We start from the raw sequence: 19,405 nt of genomic DNA, 5'->3' as shown, positions 1-19,405 counted from the left end.
TTTTAACACTCATAAGTAAAGAGAACTGAAATGGAACCACAACCAAAACCTTTATTCTGAAGCGAGCTTTATTCGACCACCGACAAAGACTGCCTTACAATCTTGATTTGTGACTAATTTGCAGTATCTATATATATATTTAAATTCAAATAAAATATATCATAAGTGCTTAGATATCTGTATTTATTTAGCAAACACTGAAATAAAAATTCTGCTGTGTTAAATTTAATCAGGCATCTGTTTAGCCGGAGTATTTTCTCAACAGAGGTTGATGGACCCCTAATGGCTCAACAGCAGCACGAGTGATTATCTTTGGTCAGTGAAATAAGTGAAACTTTAGTCTTAGTGTTATTGTGGTATTTGTTTTTAAGATCAGTAAATAAGTAAATTATGTAAAATGGGGTTAATCGCTGATAATTATGGCTGCATACAGTGACGCTTATGCATACGTTATCAAACGTGCGCGCGCGCATGTGTATGTTCTTTGTGAATTTCACATTTTCTTGCTTCTATTTTTTATATCTATTTTATTTTCTGAATAGCTTAACTAAAGAATTCTTACGATGTTTATTTATTTTAAAATGTACATTTTAATATAACAATGTGAAAGCCATATTACTGTTGCTTTTTTCCCCTTCCAGTTATTTTTTTTCTCTAACGATTGAAGAATGAAAACGAAAAAGCAAAAAAGGCAAGGCGATTTCCAGAAAATTCAGCTAAAGATTGGCAAAAAGAAGCCAAAAGCAGACAATGCAACAAACGTCAACTTCAGATCAAAAGCTATCCATTTACCAGAGCAGCTAAAGCATGCGGATTCAGGGCCAACAAAGCACAGACAGCATGACATTAAGGTACATAAAACACACAATGTCACACTTTCCACTGATCTTTGTCTCTCAGTGGATTATTATAGGGTGTAAAATTACATCAATATGAATCAATGCATCAATTAAACAAATAAGACGGTGTGGTACATCAATGCAACATAATATTGTAAAGATGCACATTTATTTTGACCATCTGCATTGACAGTTGCACAACTGGAGTAACTGGAACTCTTTTCACTCTCTCAGGATCTGTTATCCAAGCTACACCACATCAACAGTAACACAAAGCAGGGAGCTCTGGTGGGTTTGCGGGAGTTGCTGTCAGCTCAGCCTACTCTGATTGAGCTGCATGCATCAGCGGTGCTCTCTGAGGTGGCAGCCCTCTTCACCGATAAAGACGGCTCTGTGCGAGCAGCTGCAGTGCGTCTGCTGCGTTTCATCGCTCAGTGCATCTCCGCCGAACGTGTAGCTCCCTTCTTCCCTCTGCTCAGCGCTCACCTCACCTGTGCCATGACTCACATCTCAGAAGCAATCCAGGAAGATGCTCTCCGGGTCCTGGATGTGCTGCTGGAGCACTATCCTGGACTACTTTCTCAGAAGCATACGGTTCTTCTGACAAATTTTCTAGAGCTTATCTCCCAGAAGCGAAAAGTAGGAACAGGGCAGGATAAATCCGGGAAAGGGGCCTTTGCTCTGACTATCAGCACGAATCGTTCTGTGACAGCACAACAATGGAGACTCACTGTGCTGCTCAGGTGATGCATTGCCAAAAAAATCAAATAGAATTCAGTCCGTTCTTTCTGTGTCGTTCGGTAGTTTATCATTTATGAATAATTTGTTCAGGTTGGGGAGTTTTCTGCAGGCAGTTGTTGAGGAAAGACCTCTGGAGGAAGGTGTGACCAGCCTGATTGGCCTTGGGATGTGGGCTGGAGAGAAAGGCCCGGTGACATCTGTGGATGTGAGTTGGGAGGAGCATGTCTTTGGCAAGGGCAGGATCCAAGTGTTTGAAAATTCTGGAGCCGTTCCCACCCCACATTCCACTTATCGGCTGAGGTATGGTTTGTTACAGTAAATGATTGCAGACTCATTTCTCTTTCCATTATCAATATGTCCTCCATATAGACAGACTTAATACAGACTTAACACCCAGAGAGTAATGGTGAGATTTAGGGAGTGGCACACAGACAAGCATTAAGTTTAAGAAAATTGTTTTACATAGTCAATATTTTTTATGTGTATTCACTATAATGTAAGGTTTGTTGTACAGTAAAATGGCCCATTGCAAAGTATTTTTTTAATGTTAAATTTAAATAATAAATTAAAAGGAATAAGGGTTAAACACTTTCTCTTTATTAAAATTCCTTATAGCTAAAGTTTTGAGCAGTATTGTACTTTTTTAGTACCATTATTTTGGTGAGACTTTGTACTCTTTTCAGTTGGATCAAAAGACAGAAAGGTCATGTGTTCAGTATACAGCTCTGGTTATGTGCAGGCCGGACTCTAAGGCAGGGGCTGGAATGAGTAAGGAGCTCTGCTCGGCTGAGACGGTGCAGGGCTTTGCAGGAACCCTGGTGCCTCTGATGCTGGAGATCTGGGTGGAGGCGGCAGGTGGAGATCGTGTGCAGACAGACAGCGGCCACCTACTCTCAGCAGAGGCCATGGCTCTTATGTTCCAGATCCTCACCATACTGCAGTTACTGAGAAGACTTACCCCACAGAGAGATCAACAGGACATACTGGTACATGCACTTAAAATGTTAGTTATATAGCCATATAAACCACACATAAATATCACATAAACCCTGTTTCTGCTGCACCCTGCAGGACGCCTGGTTCCGGAATTCATACCTGACAGATTTCAAACACCACTTCATGAAGAACTTCCCCTATGGCCTGCTGGAGGTGGCAAGACACAAGAAGAAAGCTGATGGAAAGAGGTGACCAAAAAGTCCACATGTTTTGTTAATGGAAACCGAAACGTGTTGTGGTGTATGTAAATGAATGAACCACATTTCAGAAGTTTCAAGAATTGTATGTACTTGAATATTAATTTACATTTTTATAGATGTATTTTAGCATTTTAAATTCAGTTTATGTATTTTACTTAAAGCATGTCACATGTTATAAACAAAACAAACAAATACCCCCCTCGATACCCATATCTCTCATATATAAGTAAAAAAATAAAATTATATTTATAAAATAAAAGATGCAGACTTTTACTGAAAGCAAGGATCATATGTTAATTACTACTACTAATATTAATTAAAATCATTTAAATCCTTCAGCCCTCTTGGAAGCTTTCTAATGCAAAAGCGACTGAGAACTACTGATCTATAAAGGGGTGTTACATGCTAGCCTTTTCTTTGTCTGGGGTAATGGCATAGCAATAACACATTTTGGAGAGAGAGGAAGAGCACAGGAACTTATCTCCAGCCCCAGCAACAGACATCCAGAATCAATAAGCTGAAACATATTTATTGATTCAAAAGAAAAAGATGAAGGGGAAAACATAAGATTCAGGGGGGGCAAAGGCCAACACAGCAACAAACAGTTTCTAACTTGGTCATAATCCTAATTTACCTATACATAAACCAAAAGAAAACGAACAACAGAAGAACTTGACTACACATAACCAGGAGAAATGCAATTTCAAACAAATAGGCACCTACCTCCCTACAGGTTTCCTTTAAAGAAAATCTTAAATTCACAATAGCACCTGGAGCAAGTGAAAATTTTGGTACCGTGACAACACTAACGTCTTGTATAAATTTTTCTGAAAAATCCTGTCATATGCACACAAACTTGACAGTCGCCACTTATAAGCTACTACTAAATATTGTAGAAACGTAATTTTCTGTTAAGTTGCTTTGCAGTGATTTGTATCGTAAAATGCGCTATACAAATACACTTGAATTGAATTGAAAAGAAGTCCATGCAGCAGGTTATAATCTGCAACCCTCTCAGCTTGTTGTGAGGCAATGCTGGTTTAATATGCTGGCTTTCTCCTGGCTGCATCCAATCAGTGGAGCTGAGGTGAATGGGCAGCAAATCAGCAACCGGTGAACCCAATAACCTCCATGAGAATGGTAGCAGCAGACATGGGGACAAAACCAGATCACACCACAAAGCAAAAATACATCTCAGGACATAAGGGGTAATTATCTCTCTAATTTGTCTTCAGGATTAGGCAGCAGGTAGCATCTGGAACGGTTGCTGGCGGCAATGTGGAACCGTTGGCCCTAAATGTGACATTGTGCCAAGTTATGGTGACACTCAGTCTTAGGGGCCAGGATCACGTAGAAGCCGAAGATGCTGACTGGCTCGGACCAATCAGAGGGTTTATTAGGGAGACATTGTCCAGCGGGAGCAAGCTGAGCTCAAAGCACCTGGCAGCCTTACTGGAGGTGGTGTGGAGGATGATTGTCACCCAGCGCAGCCGCGGTGAGGCCCCTTTTCCTTCTGTTTTGTTTTTAAATAGAGGTCTGCTGAATTTAAAATGTTCATGTGTGTGTGTGTGTTTTTTTTTCAGTGGTGACAGACGATCTCCTGCAGGCTGTGTTTGTGCAGTACCAGCAGAGGAACCTTGCTGTGAGCGTCCGCACTTTGCTGCTGCGCTTTTTCAGTCAGCTCTACATTCAGGAGCATCAGAACCACCCTCATATTGCCCGGTAGGTACCCACCAACCATTTTTTGCCTGGCCCTGATCCCTCTCGTTTTTTAACAACGGTGTTTTCTGGAAAGACATTTAGAATGTTTTCTATTTTAGATGTGATTTTCACAGAAATATAAAGTAGCACAACCGTTTTCAATATTGATAAAAAACAAGAAATGTTTCTTGGGCACTGAATCATATTAGAATGATTTCTGAAAGATCATGTGACACTGGATTAATGACAAAAGAAAATTTAGTTGAGGCATCATAGGAAAAAATTTAATTTAAAAAAAGTATTGAAATCGAAAACAGGTATTTTAAATTGTGATAATATTTCACAATATTGCTGTTTTTGTTTCACAATATTAATGTTTATGTATTCTTCTTGTTTAGTCCGTAATTATTTTCCATATGTCCAGGTTTGTTTGTGGAAGGAATTGTAGTTAAGTGAATTGACCATTTTTATTTGAGTCTAGAAATGCACGTTATGACAATGTGAGGAGTCTGAAGTCCCCCTCTCTTTCAGGAGCAGGATTCTGGCGCGTTGGCTGGCGTCACTGCCGGTGCAGTTGGTTCAGCTCGGCAGCAGGAATCCTCAGCTCTCAGCACAACTGCTGGAGACGATCCATCCTGCTGCTGCCAGGGCCAATAAAGACCTTCTGCAGAGTCTCCAGAAAAATGCCTGCAGTATTTATGGTAAGAATATATACTGACAAACAACTGCCTAACATCCTCTCTCAATACGATAACTCATGTGTGCTCGAGAGAGTCTTGTGTAAGAGACTGGGCGGTAGTCAGGGCGAGCATTAGAGCGGTGGCGTCTCCGGTTCTGAGTTTGATATCAGCTCTCTGTAGTTTTGTGTTTTGGGAGCACAGCGCTCTCTTTGTGTGTGTTAGCACTCATGACATCAGTGCCGTGCGTCAGCAGCTAATAATGTCTATCTATCTGTGATCACTGACAGGACAAACTCTTTCTCTCTTGCTTTTTTCTCCCTCTCTTTCTCACAGACATTCATTCCCTCATGGTTGAGCTTTAGCAGATATATTAATCTGGCACTAGGGGGAGCTCTTTCCTTTCTCAAGTTTCACATTCAGAATGAATACCATAATTCCTCAATTAAAAGCCGGGGCCTTTATTTACCTGAACTGCAGAAGGTAACAGGCTTTTTTTTTGAAGCAGGCTTTTATTAGAGGCAGGCCTTTATTTCTAATTCCCTCTGTTTGATAAGTAATTGTTTTAAAAAACCTATTTTAAATGAAAAGCGATAGCGTTCCAGTGGACAAAGATCATAACATTAGCACAGAATCAGTTCAGAATCAATCACCAAAAGCATCAGTCCGTTTCAGACGCGCTGTGTGTCAGTCTGCTTCATGCTGAATCACACGTGCAGTATTATCAGCTCCTCTGTTCTCGAACCCAGACGCGTCCGACAGAAATGGTTTTTGGTTCAGTGTACTGGTGATCCGAAAACCAACACAACAGGTTCTTGACTCGAGAACGAGAAGCGCTCCGGCAGTGGCCGTGTATGTTCGTTATCTAGCTTTGCTGCACAAATTTTCCCCCGGCCTTTTTGTCCGTGTTGACCACGCCCCCGGCCACTATAAGAGGACCAGCGTTTATTTGACTACTGGTTTTATTTTAGGAATTATGCTATTTTTAAAATAGAGCTGTGGAGCCCCAATTATAATCCATCATGGGCCAGGAATTTAAAAAAAAAATTGTAATTTGATTTTATTTAATTAAAAAAAAAAGTGGTTAGGATTATTTGTAGACAATTTATGTTGTAAAATTTTTCCAAGCTGAGCAGATCTATTAGATTAAGATTTCTCTGTTTATGTTTATCTGTGTGATACATATGCATGTCTCACTTTGTAGATCCACAGGAGGGCTGTGTGGTGGTGTTGCCTGTGGAGTCCCAGAAGAAGCTGGTTCAGATTCTCCATTTCCTGCCAATGTTTCCCGCAGAGCTTCTGGCATGTCTCAGTCAGGTCTGCAACACTGGGAGAGTGTCGGCTAGCCTGGCCACCATGCTAATACGCACCATACACCTGAGGTATGAGGGTTATGACATCACTTTGCACTAATGCAGTCCTAAAGTCTGCTTCCAGTGTTCCGCTCTGGGGCATCAGAGATCCAGTTTCCCATGGGCTACAGGGCATAGATGTAAAAAAGTCAGGGGAAAAAAAAGATCCATGTGTGGTATTGTAACAATACATTAACCTTTTTTTTTTTTATTTTTTTTTTTAACTGCTGTTAAGCTGTTTCACTGTTTAGAGCAGCAATGTTCAAAGGCAGCCTCCTAATCAAAAAGGTATCTTGGAAATGATGAGACATATATTGGAAAAATTGAAAAATAATGTGCATTAGACTGGTAATGCATGTGCAGCTCTGTCCCTGGAGAGGAGTCTGTCTGCATCTGACTGATATGTTTAAAATGTGACTCTGTTTTCTACGACTGCCGAGAGGAGACAGCAGTCTCAGAGTTTTCACTGATAATAGAATCAAACAATTTAACCTATCAGAGACAGCCAAGCGCTGTGCGGCACGATCAGAGAATGGCCAATTCTCCCACTTAACTCTGATTTGCCGTGACCACTAGTCATTAACCGTGATTGGCCATAATGTGGTGGAACAGAGCCACGAGTCACTGCGCAGTGAGGCCGAGGTCATAGTGCAGTAAGTTTAGAATATCTCAAGTTATTGCTGACTTTAGTATGTTTAAATTAACACTTAGCCATTTAGCCGACGCTTTTATCCAAAGCGACTTTAAAAATGAGCACAATGGAAGCAAATAAAAAAAATAAACAAAAGAGCAATGATATGTAAGTGCTATGACAAGTCTCAGATAGAACATATACATAAAGACAGAATACCAAATACATATAGAACAAAACTTATAGACAGAATACAAAAATAATTGAGAAGATAGTGTTAGGGTTTTTTTTTTTTAAGAAAACAAGCAGTTAGAAAATGAATAGTGCAAGTATATAAGGGACAAGTTTTTTTTTTTTAAGAATCGAATTAAAGATTGAATTAAAGAATTGGATTAGGATAGAGAGTGCTAGAGTTAGAGGGTCAAATAAAGATGGAAGAGATGTGTTTTAACCGATTCTTAAAGATGGCTAAGGACTGAGCTGCTCTGGTTGAGTTGGGCAGGTCATTTTTAAAGGGTTAGTTCAGCTAAATATTAAAATTATGTCATTAATAACTTAACCTCATGTTGTTCCAAACCCGTAAGACCTCCGTTCATCTTCGGAACACAGTTTAAGATATTTTAGATTTAGTCCGAGAGCTCTCAGTCCCTCCATTGAAGCTCTATGTCCAGAAAGGTAAGAAAAATATCTTCAAAGTAGTCCATGTGACATCAGAGGGTCAGTTAGAATTTTTTGAAGCATTGAAAATACATTTTGGTACAAAAATAGCAAAAACTATGGACTTTATTCAGCATTGTCTTCTCTTCCGTGTCTGTTGTGAGAGAGTTCAAAACAAAGTAGTTTGTAATATGCGGTTCGCGAAGAACCGTCAAGAACCGTTTCTGTCAGACGCGTCCGATTCGAGAACCAAGGAGCTGATGATACTGCGCATGTGTGATTCAACGTGAAGCAGACCGACACACAGAGCATCTGAACCGAACTGATTCTTTTGGTGATTGATTCTGAACTGATTCTGTGCTAGTGTTATGAGCTCGGGTAAACCAAAAGCTTGAATCAAGGGAAATCATCGCCAATGACACCATTACGTCGAGCGTAAAAGAACCGGTATAGGTTAAGTTAGTGTGAAAGTGATTTTGTCCCTCTTTGGAATGGCACCACAACGTCTAGGGAACACATAATTCTGAAGTAGTCAATTTAGGTAAACTGGTGCAGAGCCAGTGGTCTTATAGGCAAACATCATTACCTTGAATTTTATGGAAGCAGCTATTGGTAGCCAGTGCAGTATGCATTTACAAAAAGTTAACCTTTTTTATTTAGATATTGTTGTCTCAGCAATGTTGTTATTGTTAACTCAAACTATAAAGCTTGAATAAAAAACTAAACATTAAAAACAAATTCAAAACGCTGTCTTGGACACTAACTGAAATACAATTAGTTAAAGCACTGAAATTTGTAAAACATAGATTGAAATAAAAAATGAAAGCTAAATAAAATATAAAATTCTAATGACAAAAGAAATAACAAAATGACTAAAACTTAAACTAAAATGAAAATATAAAAATAAAAGCTAATACAAGAAATCAATAAATACCATTAAAGAATATAAAAAATACTAAAATAACACTCATCACACATACAAAATTCATGTCAATATAAAAGCTCTGAATTTATAATGATAAAAAGGACATTTTTATAATTTCATATGTACATATTACAAAAAAAAGTGTCACAAGAAGATAGGTATGATAAGCATCCAAGTTGGAATATTAGTGGTGGGCTGTTAACGTGCTGCATTAACGGTAGACTCTTATCGGGCGATAAAAAAAAATATCGCCGTTAATCAATTCTCAGAGTTGGGTTGAGAGCTGGGTCTATACTAGGCGAGCTATGATGACTTTCATCTTGATATTTTAGCGCTGATGTATACCTAGCCGGATTGCACTGTAGGGGGCGAGAACGAGTCTTCGAACCTGTGTGTATGCCGCGTGAATGCTGGAATCTGTTTACATGGGTGGGTAAAAAAATACGAAACGCATACGCACTGCATACGGATTATGTGTGAAACAGGCGTAAGGTTGTTTGCACCTTGTGCAATGTGGAATTAGTTCACAGCTTTCCCAAGCACTTTGTGATGCATTTTGGAAACAGGAGATGAGCCCCTGGTCTAAGGCACCACATGTCTTGAGAAACCTGTTCTAAAAGACTTACTTTTAGTCATTATTTTATTTGAGTAGCACACACTCTGAATGCCTCCGGCAGAATTCAAATGAGCCATTTTAATCTAGATTAATCTAGATTAATTCCAAGATTACAGTGAGATTAATCTAGATTTAAAAAAATAATCTATGCCCACCTATAATATATATATATATATATATATATATATATATATATATATATATACACACATACACATACAGTGGGTACGAAAAGTATTCAGACCCCCTTATATTTTTCGCTCTTTGCTATATAGCAACCAATTGCTAAAATCCAAGAATTGTTGACATTTTTGCAGATTTATTACAAAACGAAAAACTAAAATATCACATGGTCCTAAGTATTCAGAGTCAGACCCTTTGCTGTGACACTCATATATTTAACTCGGGTAATGTCCATTTCTTCTGATCATCATTGAGATGGTTCTACACCTTCATTTGAGTCCAGCTGTGTTTGATTATACTGATTGGACTTGATTAGGAAAGCCACACACCTGTCTATGTAAGACCTTACAGCTCACAGTGCATGTCGGAGCAAATGAGAATCATGAGATCAAAGGAACTGCCTGAAGAGCTCAGAGACAGAACTGTGACACGGCACAGATCTGGCCAAGGTTACAAAAAAAATTTCTGCTGCACTCAAGGTTCCTAAGAGCACAGTGGTCTCCATAATCCTTAAATGGAAGATGTTTGGGACGACCAGAACCCTTCCTAGAGCTGGCCGTCCGGCCAAACTGAGCTAACGGTAGAAGAGCCTTGGTGAGAGAGGTAAAGAAGAACCCAAAGATCACTGTGGCTGAGCTCCACAGATGCAGTCGGGAGAAAGTTGTAGAAAGTCAACCATCACTGCACTCCTTAACCAGGTGGGGCTTTATGGCAGAGTGGAAGCCTCTCCTCAGTGCAAGACACATGAAAGCCGGCATGGAATTTGCTAAAAAAAACACCTGAAGGATTCTCTGGTCTGATGAGACCAAAACCAACTTTTTGGCCTTAATTCTAAGCGGTATGTGTGGAGACAACCAGTAATATAACAGTAAAAAATTTAAAGGGGTCTGAATACTTTCTGTACCTACTGTATATACGGGTAATCAACATATTTTTAATTTTTCATGGATGATTGACAGAATATTCTTTTGTGAGTTCCACTGCATGCTGAGGGCCTTAGGGTATGTGCCTGTTTGTGTCTTTGTGACATGCTGTGTCCCCATTGCTTTTCTTATAGTCACTAGCCTAAAGCCACTCTTATATTTGTGGTTTTCCCTCAAATCCTAAAGGGAGCAATGTTTGAGAACACACTGAGTGTGTGACTTTGAGTCCCAGAGTGACGTGTGTGAGTGTACCTTGACGCATACACTGCCTTTCCTCTGGTCTCTCTGTTCATAAAAACAAGACTTGGCTTAATGTGTTCAAACACCTGCAGAGGGCAGTATTACTCTTTAGACGAGACATGGAGTGATTATTAGGTTTCCTGCTCAGAGTCCCACCAAAATTCCAAAACAGACGCTATGGCGAGTGAATTCACACTGACTGCACTTTTGAAAAAGTCTGGCCCCGTGACGGGATTCCTGCACGATATGTGAAGCATCACTTAAGACCGCTTCTGTTCATGGCAGAACTGTGTGTGACATGCCATTAAGACTAAAAGAGCCAATCCTCAGAACAACATGAACCGAACATTCTGTCCTTCACAAGAATTTAGCTTTGATCACACCAGCGAAACTCTTGAAGAGTTGGAATAGTGGCCGTCAGATTCTGAAAGTGTTGCTAAACTTAGATAAGAATGGCTAATAGTATGGCGATTGTGTGTGTGTGGTTGACACACAGAAAGACACAATGAACAGTAGAATTGTGCATCTTTCCGTATGTGTGTGTTTCAGTCTGGCTTATTTTTACTAATGGGTTGATGGGAAATGAGCCAATCAGTAAGTATTAAGGAAGTCCGGCACATGTTCATTCCACAATCACAAGAGAAATGAAATCAAAACAAGTAAAAGATCAGATGTTCATTCACTTTATTGGCCTCGAGACTGATCCACATCTATAAGGGAGAATCATAAGACTGCGTGGATTGTCCTTGAATAGCTTTAACACAGGCACAAACACACACACACACACACACACACATACTGGTTCTCTCTGATTTCCTTCTCAGAAAAGCATGAGTATAAAATGATCAATTCTGACAATATCTTGTCATCAAATTCCCACTGAAGCCTCGAACACGCATCTAGAAGCACAGCAACACATGGAGCCTGTGATGGACTGACCTGAAGTTTTGGCTGTGACCTCTTGGTTCTCCTGCACTCTGTGTTTGTTCACAGCAATTATCTGGTTCATATGCAGGCTTTAACTGTTAGGAACCAGCTGAGAAAATGTCTACAAATGCTGCTTCTACTTCATTTGGCAGGATTTCATAGATTAAAGGCAAATTATTTTGATGTTAAAACTATTTTTCTATCTCCATTTTATGCGAAGAAACAGTTTATATTTAATAGCTGTTAATAGTTTGTTTTCCTTGTGGAAACATTCACTTTTTTTCTTTTTTTTCCTCTGCCTTGTTCTGTGCTGCTAAATTATGTACTTAAAATGTATTAATTATATGAATATAGAAATGTATTTTTACATTTTTAAAAAAAACATATTTTATGCATTTAAATAAACATAATTGTTCAAAGATTGTGTTTGAAAAAAAAAGACATCTCTTATGCTCACCAAAGCTGCATTTATTTGATCAAAAATGCAGAAAAATAAAGTAATTGTTTTTTATTTGAATATAATGCAATTTTTGTAATTTATATATTTGCCTGTGATGGCAAAATTGAATTTTCAACAGAATTGATCCTTCAGAAATCATTCTAAAATGATCATTTGCTGCCCAAGACATACTACTACTTATTAATGACAATAGCTGTACTTATTAAAACCGTGATTCATTTTTTTAAAGGTGTTTGTTTAAAGAATAAAAAGTTCAAAACAACATCTTTTTTTAATATAAATACAAATCTTTTGTAACAATGTCAACACTTTTACTGCCACTTTTGGTCAATTTAATGCATCAGAATAAACGTTTTTATATATATATATATATATATATATATATATATAAAAAGCTGAATATAATAGTGTTTTTGCACCAATATTAATATTTTAAATAAATAGTGGATATTTAAAATCAGTTTAGTCAAAAAAAAAATCATCCTTACAAAAAAAAATAAAATGTGTGTGAGTTTATGAAAAGCATATAGCACTGGGTTGAAGTGTTGTTTGATTCAATAGGTGGAGTTTTAAGGAGTTTAAGGTGGTGTTACTGTGCAAAAAAACGCTCTGCAGGTTCATCTTAAGGAACAGTAAGTGTTGTCTGTCATGTTGTAAGGATGACCTCAGTATATCCTTAATACTGTGAGTGTTCTCATTCGCTGAAGGTGAGCCTGTTTGTGGAGGGAGGTTGATTTCAAAGGAAATGAAGGAGCTCAGATGGCCAGTATTTTTAGACTGACATTCTCACCACACGCACACATTCGAGTACAGTGTGAGATGTGTAACGGGAGAGCGGATCAGTGCCGGACCACTGCACAGTAATGCATATGTGCTTCCCCGCAGGTCTCCTCTGAGTGGCTGGTCGAGCAGTTCACAGGATGTGCCGGTGAAGGATGTAGATTACCTCAGTTTCTTTTTCACCACACTAACAGGTGCACACACACACTCACAACACATCAAATTCAATGATATATAAGTACTTTCAGCGTACTTGATATTGATAAAGCAGTATTCCCATGATCCTGTCCTTCAGGTTTCTCCTCTGAGATGCTGCGGGCCCTACAGGACACAGATGAAGACAGCCTGTTGCCTTCCTCCACACTCTCGCCTCTCAGCGTATTCGCCACCACCCTGGAGCAGTTCCTTCACCATTGGGATGTAGTGGAGGTGATTTTCTCTCTCTCTTTTATCTGCCAGTCTTTTACACCACCTTCAGTCGCTCCAACAACTTGTGTTATGTCAGTTGTTCTGCGGTCAATCGCTGGCATATGTTTCTAATCCTGTTGTCATTTGCTCGTGCCCTGTTAGCGTCTCTGTCTCGCATCTGCTCTGTCTGGCTTGTGTCAATCATTTGGATGCTTTAGTGCCAGTCTGTCTGCTGTTGGTTAGATGCACTTGCATTCCACAGTATTTTCACCTTGCACAAAAAATTATTTTTTTTGCATTGAATAAACAAAGAATTTTTCTGTCACAGTTAATCACATATATTAAGGTTTCCTGAGAAAAGACCCCAAATACTGAATAAAATGAAGAAATATAATTCAAAGACATCACGGTATTGTAAAATAGTGTAAGACGAGCAATTTTTAACTTCTACCAAGAAGCAGGTATTCACTTGATTCAGTGCAGGACCACTTGGGTTGTTATTCAACACACAAGTGTGTTTTAGTTTCCCCCCGGAGACGGCAAGTTCGGTTTATCACATCACACCGGTGTAGGTGACTAGGTGTCTCCATATTTCAATAAGGGCTGGTTATCAGAGCGCTCTTGGCTAAAGCAAATGCTAATGCCAGCCAGCGGACACCATCACCGCCTGACATTTTACACGGAAATTAAAACCCAACAAAACCACACCCTGAGGCCAGGGGCTGACTCTCACTAACCCCCCTCCCTTTACTACACTCACCCAGATAATTCCTCTATGCAATTTTCTCTGGACTTTCATTTTTTGTGTCCAAGTCAATCAGCCAGTAAAGGTGTAGAGGAACGGCTGGCATCACTGTTGATACGGTAATGAGGAGTGAGGGGGAGATAATGCCAGCAGGTGAGGCTGATGGAGAATAATGGGCCTTAATGAGGAAAAAAGCCTGTTTCCCTCCTCACGTACACACGCGCACAGGAAACACTTTCTCTCAACTTAATCACTTAACTTGTGCTTAATTAGAAATTATATTTAACAACTAAAGAAATGGCTGTACAAAAACACATTTAGCACTTTGGCTAATTAAAACTTTTGGTACACATTTATTGCACTTTCAACCTTGAAAAAAATGGAGATATTAAGTAATATTGAAAACTATTTATTGAATTTTTTATATATACATGAGTAAAATTTTGTTACAATAATTGCATATTTATATGTAGAGAGCGAGAGAAAGAGAAGAGAATAAAAGGTTAGTTCACCCGAGAATGAAAATTTGTCCATCTTCTACTTACCTTTGAAGCATTCTAGGTGTTTGTGACTTTCTTCTTTCAGAATAATCCAGTCGGAGTTGTATTAAAAATTGTCCTTGCTCCTCCAAGCCTTTCAGTGGGGGTAGGCGGGTGTTGGTTGTCAACAGTTCAGCAGACGTGAAATAAAGTGCGCACATCTGTAATAAAACGACTCCGGGCGGTGAATAAAGGCCCTCTGTAGCGAATTCATGCGTTTCTGTAAGCTAAATATCCAGACTTCAAATGTGCTGACTGTGGGGAACCGGAAGACGTGCAGCCTGATGTTGTAGTTCGTCAGCGCTGCGTGGTTAGTGGCAAGTGCGGAGCGAGAACAAAACAAAATACTGGTCACGAATTAGAAGCACAAAACGAGGATTTGTAAAGAAAAATGTCGGAGGATTTTGAAATAAGCCAAGAGGAAACTTCCGCCTGCATTTCTTCCGCCAAAATAATATGTTTTTTGAACATTAAAGCATGTCAACATATTCTGTTACACTAAATACACAAAATAATGATCTTTAAAAAAGCATCATTTAACCTCTTTAATATATAATCTAATGTAATAAATAATTCATATATAATTGTGTATAAGTACTTTTACCCTACTTTCTCTGTGTGTGTGTGTGTATGTATAACATTTTAAATATATATATATATATATATATAATCATTATTAATATCAAAATGTTTACATTGTCAGAATATGTTCTAAAGTAAATAAGAACAATTGCATTTTTAGTATGCATATTTTAAGTAATTTTTAGCACCTTTTTAAATTACAGCTCTGCTGAGAAATCCTAATGTGCTAAAACATTCAAATGTGTCCTAATCCTATTGGGATTTCACATCACACTCCTAAAGAAAATTCTCACCTACTGTTTCTCAGATATATACCTTGGCAATTAGCATCAAATTAAGTTTGAGTGGTGTGTGTGTGAGTGAGAGAGAGCGAGAACGCATGGCTGCTGGGGGTCCATTCCTTTATTGCCAATCAGGCGTCTCTAATCTAAAGCATGTGTAATGTGTTCTTAACACTGTTAGTCTGATTAATGTCTGATAATAACCTGCTCTGAATGACATTCAGCTCCACCTTCATCTGTTTAATCTAATCTGCTCTAATGCTATTAGCACTATTAGATTTTTCTCACACGCACTTATTTATTGTTTGTGCTCATAAAATATCAGTTCAGAGAGTGGCAGGGCATCGCTAATCTGTCCAGTGTCAGCTTCCATTACGACAGTCCGGCCGTAGCAGTGAGGTACAACCCTTTGAGCCTGTCACTGTATATGAGTGTGTGTGTGTGGGGCTATAGGATTCTTTGTTCTCTGCTGACTTCTCTTTTGTTTGGGACCAGGGATTTATTTTTGACTCACCTAAACCGTGCGTGTGTCAGATGTTAAGACGTTGTGATGTATAATTCAAAGGTTCTTTGTAGAATGAGATAGGAAAGTCTCATCTCTTATCAGCTTTCAGTCTGTAAAATGACTCTTCTCTGGAGACTACTTATGTTCCTAAAATCTGTTTAGTTCTTTTGCCTAACCTTTGGCTTGAATTTTTTATTTTTATATATATGAATGTTTGGTTCAATGCAGAAATTAATTTCAGATTATTTTGTAGATGTAAATGGGCATGAGGAATGACAAATTACTGTTTATAACCTGTATTTACTGTATTTTTCGGACTATAAGTCGCACCTGAGTATAAGTCGCATCAGTTCAAAAATACATCATGATGAAGAAAAAAAGTATATATGTCGCACTGGACTATAAGTCGCATTCATTTAGAACCAAGAGAAAACATTACCGTCTACAGCCGCGAGAGGGCGCTCTATGCTGCTTAGTGTAGACTACAGGAGCACTGAGCAGCATAGAGCGCCCTCTGGCGGCTACAGATGGTAATGTTTTCTCTTGGTCCATTTCTCTTGGTTGTCAAATTAATTTTGATAAATAAGTCGCACCTGACTATAAGTCGCAGGACCAGCCAATATATGAAAAAAAAGTGTGACTTATAGTCCAGAAAATACGGTAATGCCCATATGTTCCATCCATCCATCATCTATCTACAAATTTATAATTCTATGGGTAATTACTAATTTATTTCTAATGGAATATGAATTTTTATATTTTCATATAATTCCAGAAGAAATTAATAATATCTGTTTATAATCAAGATATTTTTTTTACTAAAACATGCTTTATTATTTCACATTTCTATTTATAATGACGGAATGTTTTCAAATTGATTCTAATTTCTTGTTTTTATTTTGAACAAAATGTATACTCTAATATGACTTCATATTTTATAATGTGTATATATAAGAATATATATTTTTAAACTTAAAATTGTAACAAATGTGAAATTGCCATGAAAAACATGCCAAGAGTATGGAATATTGCAGTCATTATCATAATTTATTTTGTGTTTGTAGGAGGTGTGCCACTGCCTGGACACTATAGGATCTCGTGCACAGTGTTTTGATGTGATACAGAACGCCATCATTAAGAATCTGGTGAGTGAACGTGTGTTTTTCTGTTGAATGTTTTTTCACAAGAGTGGGCAGTGGAGCCAGACACTGTTTGCGGTGACACTCTTGTCATCTCTTTGTAGTGTGGACTCGTGGTGGTGCCAGACTGTGTTTGTGCAGCAGTTTTAAGGTGTGTTCCCCGGTTACTGGATGTCAACTTCCTGCCCAGCGACACACTCCTCCACTTCCTGTCTGACTGTTGCTTGAGCATGCTCAGTCTTCTGCTACAACTGGAGCAGAGCGCCCGCAAGAGGTGTGCTCACAAACACACACACCTACACACTCACTAATATTTGCATAGAGTAACATTTATACACCACAAAGAAAGACCGCATGATAATACAGCAAAGAGAAGTTCGAAACAAGACTGGGGGAAAGTCCAAAAAGGGCATTCTCATGAAGAAAGAAAATTAAAGAATTTTATAATAAAGTTAATAGTTTTGATGCACATAGAAAAAAATTGTGTCAGCAAACTATTCATTCAGCAAAATTATTATTATTTTTTTCATCAGCACTTAGGCCACTTTTTCAAAATTCTTGACTGACTTTCAGCTTGGCACAGCGGTAAATTTCACGCCAAAAATGCACAAAAACTACCAAAACATTTCACACATGATTCAAAAGAAGTAATTCTTCCATGACAACCAACAAACTCACTGCCACCCTAAAAACAATAACATGCAATGTTTTCTCCTGTTAATTTACTTAAGAATAAAAAAACAAGAATACCACCTCAACTGTTTAGAATTCACTGCAGTATATGTTACATGGCCCATGTTTGCATTCCAGTACAAAATTCTTACCATGTTTCCCCTTTTGTGTAGATAGTAATGAAACCGAAGGACTAACATGTAGTTGTTCAGCTAACTCTGAAAGTGTAAAGTATTACATTTTTTAAATTTGAAATACATATTCCAATATGATATTGCTGTATATAATGAAATGTAGCAAATTGCTGTCTTATACAGTATTTTTTAGTGTCAAGAGTTAAAAAAAAAAAAAAAAAAAAAGGTAAATATGTGCAGATCGGCCTGTCGGTACATAGAGGTCTGTCTGGGCTGTGTATGTCGAATATGAAAAGGATTCATGTAATTTGAAAGATGTACTCATTAAATCTATTCCGTGCAAAAGCTACGGAAAATGATCCACAGTTGTGTACATATCACATTCCCAATAATTATTATTTCATGGCCATGACAAAACGAAATGAACCGACCATGTCCTCTCACAGGCACCGTAGTGCTCACGCTGTGAAGAGTTTTGAAAAAGTGATCAAAGAATTGAGAAATGGTGAAAAGTTGTTTCTGTAATATGAGAGAAGTGTGTTAATTACAATTATTTTAAATAAGATATTTATGTAACTAATTATTAATTGTGTTAGTAATTATTAGTTATATTAATGAATTAAATTTTGTCACCTTATTTCACATAGCATAGCACATAGTCTTGGTTACAATCTGGGCTTGTGGTTAAGTGATCTAGAAGTTCTGTTTGTCCGTCTCACCATCAGGGATGCCATGTGGGAGGCATGTTTTGCTGCGTTGAGCACCGTACCGAGGCTGCTGCGATTGGTCTTGCAGTCTTTACGTGTGTGTGACCTTTGTGAGGAGGAGCTCCCTGTGTTGGCACAGATCTTGTCATTACTTCTTCAGCATACTCAATTGCGCAACCACATGATGGCCAACGCCAGTCTACTGCAACATATCATACAGGACTTAACGGTACAAGCACACAGACGGCTCCTCGACAAACGAATATGCTTATGACTATCCATTCCAGCTTTGCTTTAACAAATGACACCAACATTAACCCTTATAATAATTTGTCTTTTGGAATTGAGCTCCCGATACTGTTTTGACTGTTGTGCTTGTGTTTTACAGCATTTCTATAGTGGAGAGACTCGAGAGCAGTGGCTGACTGACCTGTTGTACTGCTACAGAGTCACACTGTCGGGTCACCGGGCCAACATGGGCATGAGGGACATCTATTAATCGCTGACCATTAGTGTTCATTGCTACGATTTTTTTTTTGTTCTTTCTTTTCCTGAGTCCAGTTTTTTTGTACAAAATTATGACAATAAACCACGTGATAATGAGTTGATTTACGCTCTTTCATGGTTTGCTTTTTTATATATATATATATATATATTTTTTTTTTTTTTTTCTCACAAAAACACTTATTAATACAGATATGGGGAGGGATTTTTTTTTGTAATATCCATTGTTTTTGTCTGGTAATCAACAGAGATGTAGGTGGTGTGAAATAATGTGGCATTTACTCAAAGCAACTGGAACAGTCATCTGCTGTTTCAAAGTTAGGTTTTTTGACACTACTGTA

The 19,405-nt window shown here is 38.3% G+C and overlaps 1 protein-coding gene across 1 annotated transcript; it reads left to right on the top strand.

Annotated features, from left to right (window-relative positions):
- The first annotated feature begins 95 nt into the window (after positions 1-95).
- On the top strand, positions 96-19,168 carry tex10 (testis expressed 10). The gene is made up of 16 exons (XM_052577816.1): positions 96-315; positions 642-851; positions 1,074-1,582; positions 1,671-1,880; positions 2,320-2,566; positions 2,652-2,764; positions 4,012-4,271; positions 4,360-4,498; positions 5,009-5,178; positions 6,359-6,536; positions 12,954-13,042; positions 13,144-13,277; positions 16,973-17,053; positions 17,152-17,321; positions 18,579-18,789; positions 18,949-19,168. Exons 2-16 carry the CDS (start codon positions 669-671, stop codon positions 19,057-19,059), a joined length of 2,805 nt encoding a protein of 934 aa, XP_052433776.1. The 5' UTR covers positions 96-315; positions 642-668; the 3' UTR covers positions 19,060-19,168.
- The last annotated feature ends 237 nt before the right edge of the window (positions 19,169-19,405 follow it).

This window comes from Carassius gibelio, chromosome B16 (genome assembly GCF_023724105.1).
Source record: "Carassius gibelio isolate Cgi1373 ecotype wild population from Czech Republic chromosome B16, carGib1.2-hapl.c, whole genome shotgun sequence".
Taxonomy (NCBI): domain Eukaryota; kingdom Metazoa; phylum Chordata; class Actinopteri; order Cypriniformes; family Cyprinidae; genus Carassius; species Carassius gibelio.
This window is presented reverse-complemented; position numbering and strand designations above follow the sequence as displayed.